Source organism: Eubalaena glacialis, chromosome 2 (assembly GCF_028564815.1).
Source record: "Eubalaena glacialis isolate mEubGla1 chromosome 2, mEubGla1.1.hap2.+ XY, whole genome shotgun sequence".
Taxonomy (NCBI): domain Eukaryota; kingdom Metazoa; phylum Chordata; class Mammalia; order Artiodactyla; family Balaenidae; genus Eubalaena; species Eubalaena glacialis.
In genome coordinates, this window is record NC_083717.1 from 14,701,412 (window position 1) to 14,721,837 (window position 20,426).

Below are 20,426 nucleotides of genomic sequence, written 5' to 3' on the forward strand. Positions count from 1 at the left end.
TAAACAAATCTGTTAACATTTTAGTTTTGGGGGGAGCACAGCACATGGTAGATGTAAACGCACCAGTTCATATTTCTGTCTGAAGCAGCTCCGTCTCACCGCCCCTGAGACCCCATCCCTTCATGAGTAGGTCTGATTTGATCTAGTCTTCAAAGCTGTGCCTGGCCTGTGTGTCCTCATACTGCGTTTGTCCCTCTTGCTCCTTTGCCTTTAGAAACTTCTCTGTGCAGAGCACGGGGCTCCTTGGGCCCCTCCTGCTGGATGCGTTTTCTTCGTGGAGGTCTAGCGGTTGTTTCTCATGTTTAGTGTGTGATGGCAGATCCCAGCCTGGGTTAAAGTCTTTCTCTCCTTCTCTCTTCCCCTCCCTTCTCATCCTGCCTCTGTCCCCACCCCAGTTTCATGCTGTTTCCTTTTCTCACTGTATCTGGGCTCCAAAGCAGCCAACCTCAGGGAAGCTCTATCCGATGGGGCAGGATACACGTATGAAGAGTTGATATTACAACTGAGACAGTTTTCATTTCTTTTCATGATTCCGCTGTCATTCCATGTGGCACATGTTGGCATCCTGCTTCTTCCTGCCTTGGAGGCAGACTGGTGGTCCTCAGTCCACACTGGTGCGTCCTGCCCGTGGTTCACGGCCGGGCCGGCTCTGAGACCCCTTTTGATTGGTGGGTGTCCATGATGTGCTGGTTGTTAGATAGGTTGAATACTGCCCCGTGGAGAGACATTACTAGTGTTATTGTCACAAATTCCGTATTTCACATATTTGATATATTTATTCATTTTGTGTCTGTTTGCTTGACCTAGCGATAAATGGGAGAGGGGTGTTGAAATCTCTCACCATATTGGTGAATATGCCAGTTTTCCCTGTTATCAATGTTGCATGCACGTGCACACAATCTCTCTCTCTCTCTCTTTCTCCCTCTCTCCTTATATATATGTATATACATATATACACACACACGTATTTTTTAAAATCTACTTTTAAGATGATGCTTTTTTGGCGACTTGAGCCTTCATCACTATATAGTGTCTCTATTCTTAATAATGCCTTTATTTTAAAAGTATATTTTGTTTCATTTTAATGTAGCTATTTTATAGTGGAGTTAAAAAATATGACTATATATTGATCTTTTAGCTAGCGGATGTAACCCATTTACATTTTTGTGATTATTGAATTGTTTCTCCCAACTGTTAAATTTCTATTTGTCTCGTTTATTCTACGCTGCTTTTTGTTTCTATTCTTTCTTTTTTTAAAATTTTATTGAGTTAGAGTTTTGGCACTTTTAAAAAATTTGATTTTTCCCTTTTATAGGATTTGAATTTATGTGTTATATTTCCATTCTTTGTGGTTACCCTTAGAATTTTATCACATTTATTTAAGCACAGTTTAAAATTCAGTAATGTCTTAACCTTTCTCATGAAGAACAGAAGGACCTTAGAATGCTTTATTTTCATGCTACCTTCTCATTTTAACCATCAGATGTTTTAGCTTTGTCTTTTTCCATACAGTGTTGTGTGTATGTGGGTGTGTGTATGCGTATGCATGTGTGTGGTGCATTGCATTTAGCATTTTATTTGCTTTACCATTCCTTTTTGCATTTTAGCTTGTCCTTCTGGAATTCTTTTCTTTTTTTGCTGAATGGCATCCTTTATAAGTAGCTTCATAGACGACCCTGGTGGTGGTAATCTCTCTCAGGGCCTGGTTATTTTAAAATGTTTTATTTTTCACTTTTTAAAGATAATTTTGAATGATGTGAAACAATCATTATTGCTACAAAATGGAGTTGTTCTAATTTGGGAGATACTTAAAATTATGTTCAAACCTTCTGTCATCTCCCCACTATCCAATATAGTTATGATCTTGACCCTTGGATAAAATTACTTCCTTGGGTAAAATCAGAGCATAAAAAGATGGTCCAAAGAAAAGTCATCAGGCCCTCACCTGACTCAGAAAGGCAGAACTGAAGAGTCAATTTAATAACGTGAGGTCAGAACTTTTGCCTTTTAAATGTTCTTAAGAGATAAAGTTGCATTTTCTTAAAGCAGATAATATACTAAAAATGTTAATACAGTACCTCTTTCATGAATGATAAGTTGTTAGGCAGAAGAGGGCCTAAGGTCCCCAAGACTGCCCCCAGGTTTGATGATTCTCTAGGAGGCCTCCCAGGACTCAGCCTAGAGTCATACTTGTGGCTATGATTTATTACGGCGAAAAGATACAAAGCAAAACCAGCAAAGGGAAAAGGCACATGGGGCAGAATCCAGAGGAAACCAGGCATGGGCTTCCAGAGTTCTCTCCCAGAAAGTCACACGGGACACACTTAGCTCCCCCAGCAATGAGCTGTGACAACACGCGTCAAATGTTGCCAACCACTCAAGCTCGTTAGAGACTCAGCTCCCAGGGTTTTTACCGGGGGCTCTTTACAGAGGCACCTCTGCCTGGCAGGTACCCAAACTCCAGACTCCCAGAAGGAGAGCAAGTGTTCTGCATCAACCTTAGTGTTTGTACAAACAGCTTAGGCAGGCACAGTGCTCCACCCTTATCAACTAATGGTGGTGGGGACCCTCCCAGAATCCAAGTTCTTAGACACTAGCCAAGGGCCAACCTTGAAAGCTGGCTTTTCATATACAGCGTTTGGGCCTGCTCTGTTTACTCTTTTCTGCACAGGGCCCATCAGTAAATAATGATATAATAACAAATGCTTTTGACACCTGAGTTCTGTTCTCAGATTTTCTAGTTTGAGTAGAACTGTAACAGTGGTCAGAGAAACAAAAAACTGGAGAGGGTGGGTAGACTTAGGTGCTGGCTGGTGAGGAGGAGACTCAGACAGGAGTCATTGACCCACACTGTGGCACAGGATTAGAGGGAGATGGCAGGCCATTTGACTCTGCCAGGCAGATGAGACTGAAAAAAATGATCAGAGATCTTTTTCTGGAAGATCTCTTGGAAAATCTTGAAACAGCTAGCCGTCTTAAAATTAGCGGCCTCCTATGATGTTAGAGATCTATTATGTAGGGTCCCCAGCCTCAGCGCTGCGGGTGTTTTGGAGGGGGGGCCGTCCTGTGCACTGCAGGAGGTTGAGCAGCATCCCTGGCCTCTGCTCACGAGATGCCAATAGCATCTGTCTCCTCACCACCTCCCCCGGTTGTGACCGCCAAAAATGTCTCCTGACATTGCCTGTTGCTGGCTATCCTCCAGGGACAGTGGTTGAGAACCATTGTATTACTACAGGGTTTACAGTAAATAAATTCATAACGATCTTAGCTTTATATATCTAAGTGGTTTACTCATATCTCACATTTATAGTAGTTTTCCATTTATAAAGCTCTTTCATGTGTTTCTAGCAAGAAGCTATATAGATGAAGGCAATGAAGGCAATGAGACACAGAGGTTAAGTCACTTTGCAGTAAAGCAAAGAGAAAGTAATAGTAGAAATAATAGTAATAATAATATTTTTTGTTATTAATAATAGATACTTGATTGAGTGCCTATGACGAGCCAGACACTGCTTGAAATGCTTTACAGGTGTTCATTTTGCAACAAGCGTAACAAGTGCTATCATTGTGTTGATTTTACAGATGAGGAAATTGAGGCCAGAGAGATTAAGAAACCGGCCCAAAGGCGCACAGTAGGTGGAAAAGCCAGGTCCAGACCCAGGCCATTTGGCTCCAGTGCTCTCGTGACCCCTGGGCTCTGGATAAAAAGTGAGAGGTTCTGGATTCTTGCTCTTCTCTGATAGTGTTCTGTCTCATTACTATCTCTGTGGAGGTTGCCATTTGCTTATTACACTGCTTTCCTCACTCCGCCCAGCTCTGGTCTCCTGGTTTACATACAACTTTTCCTATATCCTTATCAACTGAATCTCACAGAGATGAAAAAATTGGGAAGCCCTCTTTTTGTGACCTAACTTTGCTGTTTCAGTTGTAGTCTTCTGTGATTATCTTGATTCTTTCTCTTTTTATTTATTTTTAATGTAGCATTTCATCGAAATCTGGATTTGTTGCAGCTGTCAGCCTAATCTTGACGCATACGCTTTGTCCAATTCCTGCATATTTCAGCTAAGAGGCTTCTGTTTATGATGCTTAAACATTTCACGATATTCTTCAGATCTTTCCACCAGCTCCCAATGTGTTATTTGTCATAGTTCCATGATTATATTTTATTATCCAGGAAATATATTAATGTACCAATTTATCCACCCCATCTTTTGTTTTTTTTTCTTTTTACTTTTTTCCTGATTCCTTTTGAACATGCGTTTTTCATGCCCCCATGCCTTATGCCCCAAGTTCTGTCCCCTAATATGGACAAGGAGAAAATGTCATTCTTCCTCTAAGCCTAGTGAAGAAATCATCTTTCCTGGAGCTTTCTTTTCAAGACATTTATTTTAGGAAGACCTTCTACAATCATTTAAATGCAGTATTCGTGTAGAGCTAGAATTAACTGTATGGTACCGTCAATTAGTTTTAAAATGCTTTGCTTCTCTGTTCCTATGATCCCATGAGGGACCACTGAGCCCTCAGTTTATTTCTGGGTCTGTTTTTCTTTTGTGGGTGGGGCGGTGAGTGGGTGGGAGTTGAGACTATGACTTCAGAGCAGAATATCGTCAGATTAGTTTAGATGGACATTGCTACATGGACATGATGTTGAGAAATCCAGGATTTTCAGATGTGTCCAGTTTGGCAAAATTCATTAGGTTTCTCCAGATGTAATTATTATTTTTTATGTAAATAGTGTGTGCTGCCACGTCTGTAATTACATTTACTACTTCTGTGTCTCATGGTTCCAACTCATTCCACTCTCTTTTTTTTCTTTTTAAAATTAATTAATTAATTAATTAATTTATTTTTGGCTGTGTTGGGTCTTCGTTTCTGTGCGAGGGCTTTCTCTAGTTGTGGCAAGCGGGGGCCACTCTTCCTCGCGGTGCGCGGGCCTCTCACTGGTGCGGCCTGTCTTGTTGCGGAGCATAAGCTCCAGACGCGCAGGCTCAGTAGTTGTGGCTCACGGACCTAGTTGCTCCGCGGCATGTGGGATCTTCCCAGACCAGGGCCCGAACCCGTGTCTCCTGCATTGGCAGGCAGATTCTCAACCACTGCGCCACCAGGGAAGCCCCCATTCCACTCTCTTTTGATTGTTAGGCACTTTTTCCCAAGACCCTATTCACTTGAATTTTGCTAGCTCTGAAGATAACTTTGGTCCCCAAAGCCTTAGGTTTTAATCCATTATAGTACTCATGACTCCTAGTAGTTTCAGATATGAATTCCTCCTTTCCTCGGCATTTTTTATTGTGGTTATTAATACTAAGTTGAATTTTTCTTCTGGATCAAAAATTTGGATAGTTTCTTCTTGTTATTCATCTTTAGAGAAAGTTATGTTACCCATTATTACAAAATCATTGAATTTTAGGATTGGGAAGGATATTGGAAAAAGTGCAAAGTATTACAATCTGTTTATAGTCCTCAATATAATTGCTCAGCATGCCAGTATGTTTGTTGCTTTGGCCGTCAGGTGAGCAGAGTATGTCCTCTAAAGACAAAGAAAGAAAGAAAAAAGCAGAAGCTTTTCAATTTGTTATTCTTTTCAGTGTAAAACCTTGTTCCAAATAGAACTTAGTATGGGTTCCCAATATCAAACGTGTTAAAGTGGTGTTTTATTTATATGCATGTGTTTTGTAAGTTCAAATCTATCACCTTCTCTCATTATAAAATCAAATGGTGGGAATAGATTATTTTCATGAAATGATAACTTTAAAATGGGAGATGTGAGTGGCAAGTGAAGTTTTGTTAGTATCCAAGTGGACATTATTTTTGCCTGGTGTGGGCCAAGTTCATGTACATACAGAGAAGCAATTGCAAATTGAATGTCCTGCGCCCCCCCAACAGTTCAATTTTCCATCTTAGAATGCTGTTTAATTAAAAATTCTGTTTAACTTTTAAATTATGTTTACTTAAAAATTCTGTTTAATATTTAATTTATGTTTAATTTAAAATGTAATTTTTAGCTTTTAAACATAATTTTTAATCAAACATAAATGGCAGGAGAAGGTTGTCCCCTCAAAGTCTGCCCCTAAACTGAGTTAACCTGCAAGTTAGTACAGTACAGTCTCAACGGGTAAACTTTCTGTAACATGTTTGAGAGTAGATTTTAATTACAGTTTCAAAAGTAGTTAAAATACATACATAACATTTTTGAATTAAACATTGTGGAAATCCTGAAAATCTCTGTGAAACTTTATTCCACAGAATGTATTTTGAAAAAAAAAAGTGCTAATTTGTTACTTTAGCTTTAAAGTATAGCAATACATACATAATGGCTACATTTTAAAGTCCAATGAAGTTCAGCTTTCCAAGATTGAGTTGGAAACATTCTGAAACACACTGAAGTTGTCTATCCAGCTTCACCTGTCTGGAGCACAGTTCAGAAGTAGCCCCCAAGTAATCTATAAAAATATCGAATCCCTGTGTCGTACACTTGAAAGTAATATAATGTTGTAAGTCCACTATACTTCAATAAATTAAAAAGAAAAAGAAGTAGCCCCCATAGTGTGTGGCTGACACGAAGCCTCTGACTTTAGGATAAGGAGAGGGAGACACCTTGCCTATTACAGCTTCCTCACTTGAACCAGTAACTCTAGTTTTACCAACATTTCACTAAACTTGACTACTCTCTAGTTGCTTACCCTGGGATAGAAGAAGGAAACCAGAAGGGAAGAAGGCTGTGCAAGGCCAACTGCTGTGTGTGAGAAATGATCTCTTTGCCAGTCCAACAGACATAAAAGTGCAACGATCTCATGGGATTTAGGCCATCCCAACCTTTGTAAACTTTGAAAGCACTACTGCTTTGTATCATGATCTGATAATGTCTATTTAGATGACCCTGAGTTATCATGAAAAGATTTAAATTAGGTTTGTATCTGCTCTAAGAAGGCAAGAAAATTATGTTGAAATAGTGAGGCTTAGAGGACTTTTGAGAAACCACAGGAAGATTTGGAGGGTGGACATCACCAAGGAGAGGGGCCAGGGAGAAGGAAACAGGGAGTGGGGGCTCTTTGAGGGACGGCTCTGAGTTCCACAGCTTTTGTGGTGTTAGAGTCACAGCAGCCAGAGATGTACCCTCCGTGCCGGCTGGGCATGGGGAGCAGAGGCAGTCGCTGGTGTTCGTAACCACACGTGGGAGTAGACGCCATCACTTCACCACCAGGAGGGCTTGTGTGTTTGCATATATGTCATTATGTATGATGTAATGCAGTGAAGCTTTCTGTAGCCTGACACGCACTGTGGTCATATGGCTTCTTCTCTCCCCTCTTTCTCCTACCCTCCTCCCTCCCTCCCTTCTTCCCTCCCTTCTATTCTTCTTTGCACAAATATTTACTGAAGTCATATGAGCCAGATGCTGGTAGGTGCTGAATGTGCTCTGACAAGGGACAAGATAGCCTGTTCTTAAGGCCGTGGAACTTTCCTTGTACTGTGAGACAGAGACATGTCAATAGGAGCATACAAATGAATACGAAAAAATATTATAATAGAACAGAAAGTACATTCCAGGACACATTTGCGAGACCAGGAAGGCTTTCTGGAGAAAGTGAAATCTAAGGCGAGACCTAAGAGATAAAGAGGAGTTAACCAGAGAAGTGGGGTGTTCCAGGCCAGGGTAAAGCATGCAGGGGAAGAGGTGGGAAAGAGAAGGGTGAACTTCTCAGCCAGAGCGTGGATGTGAGCGAGAAGTCTGCAGAAGGCTCATCGTGGGGGCCTTGGGGGACCGGAGGCTGGACTTTTTTCTTGGATCAATGGGAAGCCATGGAAAGGTTTTACTCAGAGGAGTCAGGTGATCAGGTTGGCATTGTGGAAAGTTTGCTTTGGCGAGTTGGATTAGAAGGGCAAGACTGGCAAGTGTTGTAGTTATCTAAAAGATAAACGTGGCCTAAAATGAAAAAATGCAGTGGAGACGGAGAGAAGTAAATATAATCAAGACATATTTAGGAGATAAAATCAATAGACTTGGCGATGGATTGATTAGATGTGTGAGGAGTCAAGATTACTCCCAGGTTTCTGGTGTGGGCAACTGGGCACTGATTAATGAAAGAGAGAATACACAGGGAAGAAATCGTTTTGGGATTGTGGTGGGATGATAGACTGTTGGATTTCAGACTGAATGTGTGGTGAATATGGGGTATGCACGAGTGGAAATGCCAGTGGCTCTGAAATTCAGGAGGGAAAGCTGGGCTAGAGATGTAGATTTGGAAGTGATCAGCATGGTTATAGGGGGTACCCAGAGCTGTGAGAATGAATGAGATCACCCCGGCGATCACCCAGGCGTACACTGAGAAGAGAAGAAAGCCTGTTAGAACCCTGAAGGAGGATGGGCAGAGAGGAGCCCCCAGGAGACAGAGGAGGAACAGCTAGAAGGGGAGAAGCTGGCCAAGAGTGTGTGGGGACAAAGACACCGAGGAAGAGGATGGAGGAGAGGCTAAGCAAGAGGAAGCCCAAAATATGTCTGTTGGATCCTCTGTGCTGCAGGAAGCCATTATAGCTTTAACCAGAGAAACGTCTGGAAACAGGAGCTAGAATGCATAGCATTGAGGAGAGAGCTGGAAGAGATGAGCAGAGACAGTGAGCTTAGTCCTCTTTGTAAGGAAGTTTGGCTGAAGGAGAGAACAGACTCTTGGACCTCATGCTAGAATAGTGTGGGTGGAGGGAGGGATAGAAGTCGGGGGAGCCTTGAGTGTGCTTGGATGCTGCTGACGGGATGTAGCTCATAGAATAGAGAAGCCTAGGGTGAAGTTTCAGGAGACAGTGGGGATAAGTGGGTCATAGAGGGTCATGAGAATGGAGGAGGGCTTGGGACCCAGAATAATAACAGAGAGGTGATCTTGGCTAAGAGGAGAGACACCTCTTCCATTGGGACAGAAGGGAAGAATAAAACAACTGGTGTTAAAGTATTGTTTTGTGTCACAATATTTTAATTATGTTCTTTAAAAAAATTTCTCCACAGACACTACCCAAAGCAGTCCTTCACCACGGTGGCAGATACACCTGAAAATCTTCGCCTGAAGCAGCAAAGTGAATTGCAGAGTCAGGTAATTTCTGAAAGGCCTATTTTTGTTAACATTTGTTCTAAATATTATTCACAAGGCCACTCCTCGGTCATCGTACTGTTCATGCCAGATCACCAGCCGGTGTGCAGACTGAAAGCGGGCCTGGGTGGGCAGTCCGGGCAGAAGTGCTGAATGTCTGTTTTATTCCCAGTCTTGGATAATCCTGATATTCTCGGTTCTGTTATCCACATGGGACTAGGGCAAGTAAATGAGTTCTGGTCAGAGTAAGTGTTTCCCAACAATATTGATTTATTTGGTCCTAAATATTTAAAAACATTTTATAAATAGCTTTTCCACACTGCATATGTAGGGGAAAAAAGAGGTGTTAACTTGACCCAACTGCAGTGAGTGTGGGGCTAACACCCTGTCTGTGTATCTCACACCAGCCACTAGCTTTGTTTTCATCCTGTCACTTTATTCATATTTCTTTCATATGTCACACTGACAGCATGAACAAAGATTAGAACACCATGATTGGCTCCCAGTCAACCATTTTGGATGGAAACGTGCCTTCAATATGGTGAAACACATCGGTTAAGACTAGGGATTTGAATGGCAGTGTTTTCTTCAGGGACACCCCGTCTCTTCTTGAGAAAGCTAGGGTGCTCTCTTTCAGAGGAGTTGTCTTGCCGGCCACCGTGTAGGACAGTCCTGAGCAGCTACGTGGCAGCCCACTGGTCAGCGGCGAGGTAAAATGACACTGCGGAGTGGGGAGGGAAGGCTGGGTTGAGGTCCCCCTTCCACTGTTCATTGGTTGTGGCCTTGGGCCAGCCACTGGGATTCTTTGTGCTGGTGTAAAGTGAGACAGTCTATCTGATCTTGTCTACCTGTCTTGAGGGTGGCTGCAGGTGTCAAATAGGTAGTTAGGTGTGAAAGCATGTTGAAAAGTTAAAAAAAGATTGTATGACTGTGGAGGCTGATTATGATTACCGTGGTCCCTGAGAATCCTTGATGTGAAAAAGGGAGAAGAGCAGACTTTGTGAAGGAGGGAGGTGTCTAGCTGACACTCTTTGAAAATGTCAGTTGTAGCTGTTCGTAATGAGAGTAGTCAGCTCTCAGTTGCAACGGATCTAATTATTTCCACGCGGGTTTATCTGATCACAGGGGAGATGGTAGTTCCCTCCATCCTCTTTCTGGAGGACTTGGGACCACTTCTCAGTCCACTTAAATTAGAGGAAAAAAACTCCGAGTAGGGTTTACTGTTGGTTAACAACGCCATGAAGACTTGGTTGGCAGTTAGTTTTCGGTTTATGTAAAATGCTAATTTTCCGTGTGCTAAGCTATTAGTTCAAAAAATTGAGTGCTGGCCAAAGAGAGGCACTATTGCAGAGCCAGCAAGAACGCCCCTTGCTCATTCACACCGCGGAGGGTGCCAGGACTTGGCTCCCGTCCGCGCAGCTCCAATATGCCTTTCTTCTCATCAAGTTAGGATTAATTAGGTAATTCTGGAGAAGTACTTCGAGCACATTGGAAAACAGAACTAAATCAAGCAACCAAATACTTGTTGCCTGCCTGTTACATGTCCTTGTTCTGTGCAATAGAATTTATAATTAGTTAATCCTCTCTTCACAGAGCTCATGGGGTGTCTGAGGAAACAGGACTAACATACCACCCCCCCACCTCGAGCAACTATGTTTAATTTAAAATAGGGACTCAGAAATGGCGGGGCGAGTATGGGTTGGTCTGGTTATGCTTCGTGCTGGCAGGGGTGTCTGAGTGGAGCCTTGAAGGTCGACAGAGGATCTGATATGAACCCTTATCTCCTTCCTTTAGAGAGCACGCCGCTCCCTTTGGGTTCAGTTAGTGGTTATAGGTGTCGTCTACTTGGTGCAGGAACAAGCATTTATTGTTTTCCTGCCACACGCCTGACCTCTGGAAAGGCAAAGAAAAAAGGAGCTTACTGTTTCATGAAAGGCTGATTTTATTCTCCCTCAGGTAGGTAGCAAGCTGCAAACTTCAGATGGCAGAGCACACACATAGTTCTGGGGTCATGGGACAGGAGTTCGTAGAGGGGCACAAAGCGCTATGGGGTCTCCAAGCAGTGGTCAGGTGAAGGCATCAGATTTTCTGTAAAATTTTGCTCAAAAATCATCTTCAGAAAGAAAATGTAGGACTTCATCAGACAGATGGCATGGGGAAATTCAACTCAATTCAAGAAACACGTGTTGACTACTTACTATGTGCAAGGAATTGTGCTAGGCGTCGGGGGAGGGAAAGGCGTCACCATCATCATCATCATCATTATCGTCAATCTTGCTGTATTCAGGGCACATAATTTTACATGTACTATTTCATTTCCTCTCAAACAGCCCTATGAGACAGGTATTTATTATTATCCCTATTTAGATGAAGCATTCAACCTTTAGAGAGTTTAGAGAACTCACCCTTTCAAACTTAGCAAGGAATTGAACTTGGAATAGAACCTAGATCTGTGAGCCCCAAGTGTCCCAATCGCAACCAGTACTCTGGTCACATTACTCAGAGAGCACCTAGAAAAGGAGATGTGTAAGCAGATACTTTCAGTACAAGCCAATAGGGAAGTGTATGTAAAGGTAGAATTTCGCATAAAGTACAAAAGTCACACAGGAAGAAGTCCTCTCTCTCCCCTTCCTCCCCTCCCCCTTCTTCTTCTCTTTTCCCTCCTCCTCCTCTTCCTTTTTCTCCTTCCTCTTCTTCATGAGCCATTAAAATACTTCTAGAGTGTTTCTACCTTTTGCAAAGACATGGAAAGATATCTACCCTAATGGTAGTATTCATTACTGGCAAATCATTTAATGTTAGCCTATTAAATGATTTGGTTCTGTGGTAGAGCATTCCCTTTGAGTTTTGATATCAAGAATTCTGGGGCTTCCCTGGTGGCACAGTGGTTGAGAATCCGCCTGCGAATGCAGGGGACATGGGTTCGAGCCCTGATCTGGGAAGATCCCACATGCCGCGGAGCAACTAGGCCCGTGAGCCACAACTACTGAGCCTGCGCGTCTGGAGCCTGTGCTCCGCAACAAGAGAGGCCGCGATAGTGAGAGGCCCGCGCACCGCGATGAAGAGTGGCCCCCGCTTGCCGCAACTAGAGAAAGCCCTCGCACAGAAACGAAGACCCAACACAGCCAAAAATAAATAAATAAATAAATAAAGAAGCTTTCATTTAAAAAATAAAATAAAATAAAGTGCACAATTTAATCATTTTAGGAAAAAAAAAAAGAATTCTGAACAGCTCAACAGTTTTGGTGGAAAATTGACTATTAACATTTTATTTACTTGTTTTGATAACCTGTGATGCTAAATGAGCCAAATCTCTTCATTACTCCTAGTTTTGAAATTCTGAAATCCTTTAGAATTGTTTGGTTAAAACTCCTATTTTTTCTTTTAGTTCATTAGCTTACCAAATGAGCCAAAATGAAGGGAAAACAAAAATAAATTTTCAGTCCAACCTAGGAAGTTATTTATAGTTACATGTTGTTATCTTTTCCTTTTTTCTCTTCTCTGTCTCGGTCTCTTTCTTTTTCAGAGGGTTATGGACATTGCCAGCATTTTTTTTTTTTTTTTGCCTGAGTGTTAGATCCTCTCAAGCTTTTTTGGGATCTATATTAGGTGCCGATTGTCATAATAAAATGATACGGAATACCGGAGAATAAACAAGGAAACCATGAGTTAGCTTTTCAGAGCTGGTGATAGGCGGTGGCTTACAGGCATTATCCAGCTCGCAGATAACTGGTGCCTGTCCCCTTGGGCAGCCACTGACGGAGCTGGCTGTGGATGGCTCTGGAACTCTGCAGACAACAGGGGGAGGGGAAGCATTCCTTCGTCTCTAGCTCCCTTTCCATCACATCTCACAGGATGAACTGCTTCAAAGAAATAGCATAACTGGAGGTTAGGTGCCCCCACTGGCCCTCAGTGACCCATACCGTAAGGGGCGAAAGTGGAGACTTTTCCTTCTAGTGGTATTAGTAACATTGTACTTCATCCGTGGGGCATCGGGCTTTCACTGCATGCCTTGGGACCAGCGTGATGTCCTTGTTTTTATGGGGAGGTGAGCCTTGAGTTCCAAAGCCTTGCCTGGTAAACTAAACTTCTGGAACACAAACTCTTTGTAAGTTGGGCAGTCCCTAAACTTTAAAAACTTAAGTGAGGTGAAAACCCCCTTAGGAGAGAAATTTTTTAAACTTATTATTTTCCCATGATGTTGTAGCAAGTGTTTTTTTTCAGGCTGTGGCAGAAAAGGCGCAGATGCTTTGAGTACTTTCCATCAGGAGTCTGTGGACTTCATAAAGCTGGGGAAATGGTTCTTCAAATGGAATTTTGAGGGGAAGCCTTCATAGAAAAGAGAGCAAAACAGGGCTGTTGTAGCTTTAGCAAGGGGAGGGGGTGCAAACGCCCCTCTCATGTTCCCCCTGCTTCTCTCCATCCTCCCCCTCTAGGGCCTTGGGATCAATGTCTTAGGAAGCCTTGGGCCTCTGTAGGGCAGAGTTCTGAAAAGCACTGCTGAAAGACCAAACGTTAGCGAACTTTCCCACTTGGTTGTTTATGTGATTGGCTTAGCTGTTTGCAATCCTGCTGAAAATAATGGAGAATTGGGGCTCCCTGGGTTCTTAAATGGAGTGTGTGTGATTTATGAGTGCTGATAAGATGAAAATTATGATGGATCAAATACAGATTATTCTGGAATCTTGAGTCTTCATTTTGTAAGCTACGTTAATTCTTTTTTAATCTTCCATGTTTCTTTGGGGGCATAAAAAACATGGCGCACAGGGAACAGGATATATGACAGTAGTAAGGTGAGGAGGTGACATGGTTTTTTTCTAGGGAAACACAATAGTTACACATCTCTGCGGGAGGAATGAAGACACATGTCTAATATAAACCTCTGGAAGGTCAAGGAGGTAGGGCTGTGACCAGCATTCCCTTTCTCTGGCTTGCCCTAGGTACCTTTCTGTTCCTCCTCATTCTGTCTTCCATTTTCAGGGTTTTTTTCTCTCTGTTCTCTGTCATCTAACCAGCCAGTATGGTGTTCAGTTATTACCTAAAGCAGGACTCCTCTCAGGTTGCAGTTGCTTTTTAATAGGGTATCACTGAGGACTGACTTCCTTCAAAGCAACAGATCCACGACTAGGGAACATCAGTAATTGTCTAAAGATGACTGGAGAACTGCTTTGGAGAGCATCCTCTGTGTATGTGTCAAATCTCATCCCAGAGGCCCCAACCCGATCATAAATTTGACCTGAATTTCATTTGCCACCCAGCGCCAATGATATGCCAAATTCTGTGCTAGATATTGGGGATGCTGTTGTGAGCAGAATCATATAAACCTTCACTCTCAGGGGATTTATGGTCTAGTGGGGGAGAGGGCGATAATAAAAAATTAACGAACATAGGCAAAATTACAGCTGTGACAAGAGCTGCAGAGAGAGAGCTGTGTTTATCTTAATTATGTTTAAAAACATTTTCAGGGAGCTGCAGGCCTGAGTGCTTTTCTGCAGACAGGTACATAATGGGATCTCAGAGTGGCCTGCTGCATCCTGCCCAGCTGTGGATCCCATTTCTAAATGCATATCTTTTTTTCCCCGATTTCCTGATCTTAGCTGACGATTCTTTGCTCCTTGCTGGGTCCTCTTATCGTCCCTTATCTCATGCGACAACCTCATACTTCTAAACAGGAAGACTGTCTCTCCAGATAGTTTTCGCTGGTAATTCTTATATTCTGCTGATCTCGGACAAGAAGCCTTTCATATTTGCTTTTTAATTTTCCATCTTCTTTGAACCTAATTTTGGCAGCTTTATAGTTCCCATCTTTTGATTTTTCACCATTTGATGCCGTATTTTGATCCTAGGGTGATGCTTCTTATTTCTCACAATAAGCGCTTTCTCATGTATGTAAAGGTAAAAGTTCACAGGGAGAAGCTTCAGCATGTTTCTTTTCAAGGTTTTGAGGCAGTGAAAATGATGAGAGATTATGTTTCACATACAGGAAGGGCTGAATGTGAATAAGTACTTCAAAGGAGAAATATTAATTCACTTGATGTGGCACATTTCTTTCAGGGAACAGAACATGCTGTGCAGATGTTAACTCTAACCCCCACCATCTCCCACAAGTCAGGTTGTTTTTCTGTTTTACTTCTGGATAAAATGATGTAAGAGGCAAAAATGTCAGGAGTGACAGACAGCAAAATAACCAAGATGTTTTGATTTGCTGTGTCATGATGGAGTTTTAGAGCCTTTCATCACAGGGGCCTGGTTTTCTACTCTTCACCCTTCTGAAATGACCCATATTCTTTCCATCTGTTCTCAGAGTCCCAGCAGATTGGTTCTTTGGTGCCCTCCCGGCTCATCCTGGCTCCCTGCCCATCGTGCCCACAGCCGGTGGTAGAGGGTGGAGGTGCTGTACTCTGGGGGGTGGGCAGGCCATGGGCTACTTGTTATTATTCTGTGGGCCAGAGACCGATTACTCGTCCTTTTAATCAGGCATTTGAATATATAGCCTATCAATTTTGTGGCTCTGGGGTCATGGATATAACAGCTGTGATGAGGAGACTATTTTAAAAATATGAAATTAATGTGTTTTTCATCTTTCTCGTCTATAAATCATGTTCTGCTTTACCACCTCACACTTAGGGCTCCAGAGAAAGGAGAAGAGTGAACCCCACTTTGAGAAGGAGGGAATATGGTCCCAGGTGAAGGGGACGCCTATCCTTCCTTCTGGCCATGGTAACTTGTAGAAAAAAGGCAGGAAAAAATCAGAGACTGAAACGTGACCCTCCCCCGTCTCTTCCGGTGGAGGTCTCTCAGAGGGAAGATGGGGGAGGCATGGTAGGTCGGTGGAGAGCAGCGAGAAGCAGAGACGACCACCCCACGAGGCATCCTGCCGGCCCCTGCCAGCTCCACGGTGTGCCTGCGGGCAGGGAGAGAAGCGGAGTTTAGTCCCTCATGTGGCGCAGAAGGGGTCAGACATTCCGGCGCAGAGGCAGTAGAGAGACGCTGAGGGTGCTTGCTAAGGAGCTGGCAGGGGCAGAGCCACCGAGGATTAATGGGCCCTGGGAGCCAGGGTGGGTGCGCGGGCAGGGAGGAGCGGTGGGGCCTCGGCGAGAAGTGCCCTTCTGAGCCGGGGGAGAAGACACCATGAGGGCACCAGCCAGAGGCTTCGTCAGGGACTCCAGCAGGGGCCCAGTGAGCGGGAGGACAGGGAGATGCCACTGAGGTCAGACGAGTTGGAGGAGAGAATGCGGGAATGTGGGCCTGGGTCCAGCACTTCACCCTTGCTTCCCTCCGAGGTCACTGCGTCAGCATGGAATCAGGCAACAAAACCAAGTTTACAGTACAATATCGGATTCAGAAAAGTCCTCTTGGTAGTAGCCAGCAGCACACAGTAGGTCTGATTAGTGCTCTGAATCTTTCAACTCTTGTCAAGTACCTGTGTTTTCTTTTGCCAGAAATTATTTGGTCTAATTATCATTTCACGTTATCTCAGAACTTTGCTTATAGCGTCCACTGTGTTCGGGAGGACCTCCCGCCGGAGTTCTACATGGGCCTTGTACAGATGGAAACTGGCTCGAGAAATTCTGTGCAGAAGGATGACTATGATGGCTTCGTTCTTTAAAAAAGCTTCCATTTGCAACAATCATTGTGTTGTGTTCTGAAATGAGATCTCTACTTAAGCTTCGGAAAATATTGGTTGTACTTTTTAAAGGGTGAGGAGAGCAGTTGGAATTTCCCTCCCTTCCTTCATCCCTCCTCACCTCTCTTGATTTCTGGTGAAGTCAAGGATGAGGATGATAGTAAATCAGAAATTAAGGTAACACAAATTTGGTCCTAACTAGTAGGGAAGTCAAAGCTCCATTTGACTGACACTCTGAGTTCCTATTTATATGAAATTGTCTTTATTTCAAGGGAATCTATAATCTGCAAATATCTTCTAAGGGAAATTTAACAAGCCTCTTCAGCTACAGATTTAGCTTTCTAAGCATGCGGTACTTTTAGACCCCAAGCAACTAAATATACCAAATTTCACATTCTTACTTAAACTAAAGATGTGAAGAATAGCGAAACCAAGGTTCCTATCCTATTTTTAATTAAACAATCTTAGAGCCCTTATACAGATTTTTTTCTTCATCTCTAGAATGGCTATAATGCTTATAAATTATTAAAATTAAAATGAAAGTAAATCTTAACTGTGTTTCTTCTATGTATTTTGCAAGATTTCCTTAGAATTGGATAATCTCCAAGGCTCTGAGAGTACTTTTCATTCTAGAATATTTTATTCTCTACAGGAATATCGCTTAAAGTCTTGGGTATGTATATATACTATATATATTATTACATATAATACATATAAAATGTTTGTATGTGTGTATATGCATGTAATGCACATATATACATTGTGCATATATGTTTACACATGTATATACATCTGTGTATAATATGCAGATACATACATATACATATACATATATTTATATATATACATACATATAATAATATAATAAAGCTAACTTGGAGAGACAATGTTCAGAAAATAGTCTCCTTGAAAATCTGAAAGACTGAGAAAACGTGAAGTATCTTTTCTCTTTTGTTATCGATGGCTAAGTATGATTTAATTCACTGCCGGACACTGAAACAGCTGCACCATTTGCAATCTTAGTTCCCATCATGTAAATTAGCTCTGCAGTTCCTGTGTCTTTTAGTCATTCCATATGTTTTAGGAAATAGCTAAGGTGAAAAAGTGTAACAGAGAGGGTATTATTTCTGGAAGTGAGGTAATGAGATCTTTTTCAAAATATCACCTATTCCAGAGGGCAGATTACTCATTTCACAGTATAACGAGCAGAGACATCGTTAAAGCTTTACCTGTTTTGATGGGCCTTACTCTCTCTGCAGTTTGTTAATTAATTTAATGTTTTTTTAATAGCTGTTTTCTTTATCCTTTGTTTTAAATTTTAAACTAGAAGCTAGAGATCTTATTAATGTAACAGTTATTACTTAATAACCAGGCTAAGCAATTGTCAGGACTATATTTATACCATTTGACAGTAAGGGTGATAATGTATGAAATGAAGTAGAACAAAGAAAATAATTTCATGAAAATCAGGAGTCTTATGGGAATGAAGAATTAGATACTTTCTTGCAAAGCAGACAGATGCTTTGCTAATTTTTTCTTGGCATTAATTACAAATCAAGAAAAATCAAGGTGTTTTTGATTTCAAACCTTTACTAGCAAAGAAATCTCATTTAAGGACCCACATGTACTTCTTGTAATTTAATTCTGTATGAAGCTGCTTCAATTATTTATTGGTTTAATCTACATTTACTGAATACCTCCTTTGGCCAGACACTGCCTGCTCTTGGGGTGAAGGTGTGTGTGGACAGAAGCCAGCAGCATTGGGGAGGAACACGACCCCTGACTTAGAGGTGTTTATTGAGTTTCCTCAGAAGATATTCTCCCAAAATCTGCAAACAGTTATTTTTTTCTGTGCTCTGTGTAGCTTTCCCCTCTCTTTCTCTGCTGAAATGTTTACCTGTTCTTTGAATGGAAGCCCAGAATGACTCTCTTTCCCTTTACATAGATCAAATACCAGCTGCTCTGAGAAACTATGTATTGGGGAAGAAATGATCTTTTAACTGGTTTTGGAAATAACTCCCCAGCACCCGTGCCCTTTTGTAAACCTTTTGTAGAGTTTGCTCCTTCTTAAGATAATGTGGATAAAATGTTTTTGATTGTTTCATGGACACAGGAAAGCTTCTCCAATAAAATCCACTTTTTTGGGGGGGTTATCATCAGGAGAATTAAATCATGTCATCAGCAATATCCCAATCCTCTTGTTATCCTGCAGACTCCAGAGGAGTGACTCCTCACCCTTTTTGGGTCATGGACCCCTTTGGAAGTTTGATGAAAGCCATTGAACTTCTCCTTTGGAAAAGGTACAAAAGCAAAAATATGCCAACTTTAGAATATAATTGCAGGGAGTTCATGGGTCAGCAAAGGTCATCAGAGTCCCAAGTTTTAGGAGGTGTGGTCAGGTCAGCCAGGGGGAGGAGCAGAGAAAAATAGGCTGAACTTAGAGGTTTAGCAGAGACTAGAGGATTGGCACAGAGATTATGGATTCCCTGCCTTCTAAGCACAAATTTGTCTTGATTAAAATATTAACTGTCTGGGAAACGTGAAATGTTACTGCCTTAAAGAAAGCAATCTAGCGACAACTGTTAAACCTTAAAAATACGCATACTCTTTGATCCTGCAGTTCCACTCCTGGGAATTTCTCCTGTAGAAACAGAAATATCAGCATATAAGGCACATGGGCAAGGATCTCTAGGTCAGCATTGTTTGTAGCAGCAAAAAACTGGAAACTGAATGAAAGCCCATCAACAAATAGTAGAATAAATTATGATAACCCAGACCACAGAATATTATGCAGCCATTAAAAAGAATGAACTAGAGGTAAACCAGATGCCTTTGGTTGGGATGTCCATGTGGTATTACTCAGTGAGAAATTTAGATACAGAAAAGTGTATAAATTACAAAACTCTCCCTCTGTGCATGTGTGTGCCTATCTATGTCTGTATTTGCATATGTCTGATTAAGATTATATGTGTGGGGAGAAAAATATGAAGTAATATACACTAGGGTGTTAGCATTTATTTGTTCTGGGGGCTTATCCATGGTGAGCCAAACAAAGGGGAAAAATGGTTAAAATAATTTAAAAGATGTATATGATGGCATGAATGCATTTTTATGCAATTATCTATTTATCCGTCTATATCTATCTATCTCTATTTATTATCTATATGTTGGTGGGTATATGTGAGAAGAAAGAAAACAATGACTTAGAAACATAATTGCTTGTATGTATTTAGCATTCCATTCTTTTACTTCTTTCACAGCCAGTAACACTGGAGCTTTTCAGTTCTGTCTTGTGGGGCTAACTAGGCCAATTTGGCCAGCCTGTGATCTCCCTGCTGACTTATTAGGTGGATTTCCTGTGACTTACTGCTCTAAAGTTATTTAGTCTTTAGCAAATGTTTGTTGGATGTCTATTTTATGTCATGTACTAGGCTTTGTGCTGGGAAGACGCAAAGAACTAAGGGGTGTGTGTGTGTGTGTGTGTGTGTACACAACTCAGGGACTGTTTGCAGCTGCATTTGAACTTCCTCCCCCCAATCTGTCATTTATCTGCTTGTTTGGTTGTGGGTGTGTAGGGTGGAGAGCATAGGTGCTGCTCTCATGTCAGTAAGAACCTAAGAATGTGGAGTAGGATCTTGACGTTCCATCTTTTGTTCCATTAAATGATCTACTGCCTAATTCTCCAAATTTTCCTCAGAGATGCCTAAAGACCTCTAGAGAGGATA

At 41.9% G+C, this 20,426-nt stretch overlaps 1 protein-coding gene across 1 annotated transcript in view; it reads left to right on the forward strand.

Annotated features, from left to right (window-relative positions):
• Positions 1 to 20,426, forward strand: part of NEBL (nebulette) — a 336,004-nt gene that overhangs the window by 111,733 nt on the left and 203,845 nt on the right. Inside the window, exon 3 of the mRNA XM_061178838.1 lies at positions 8,993 to 9,077. Coding sequence (XP_061034821.1) covers positions 8,993 to 9,077 — 85 coding nt within the window. The remainder of the gene's footprint in view (positions 1 to 8,992; positions 9,078 to 20,426) is intronic.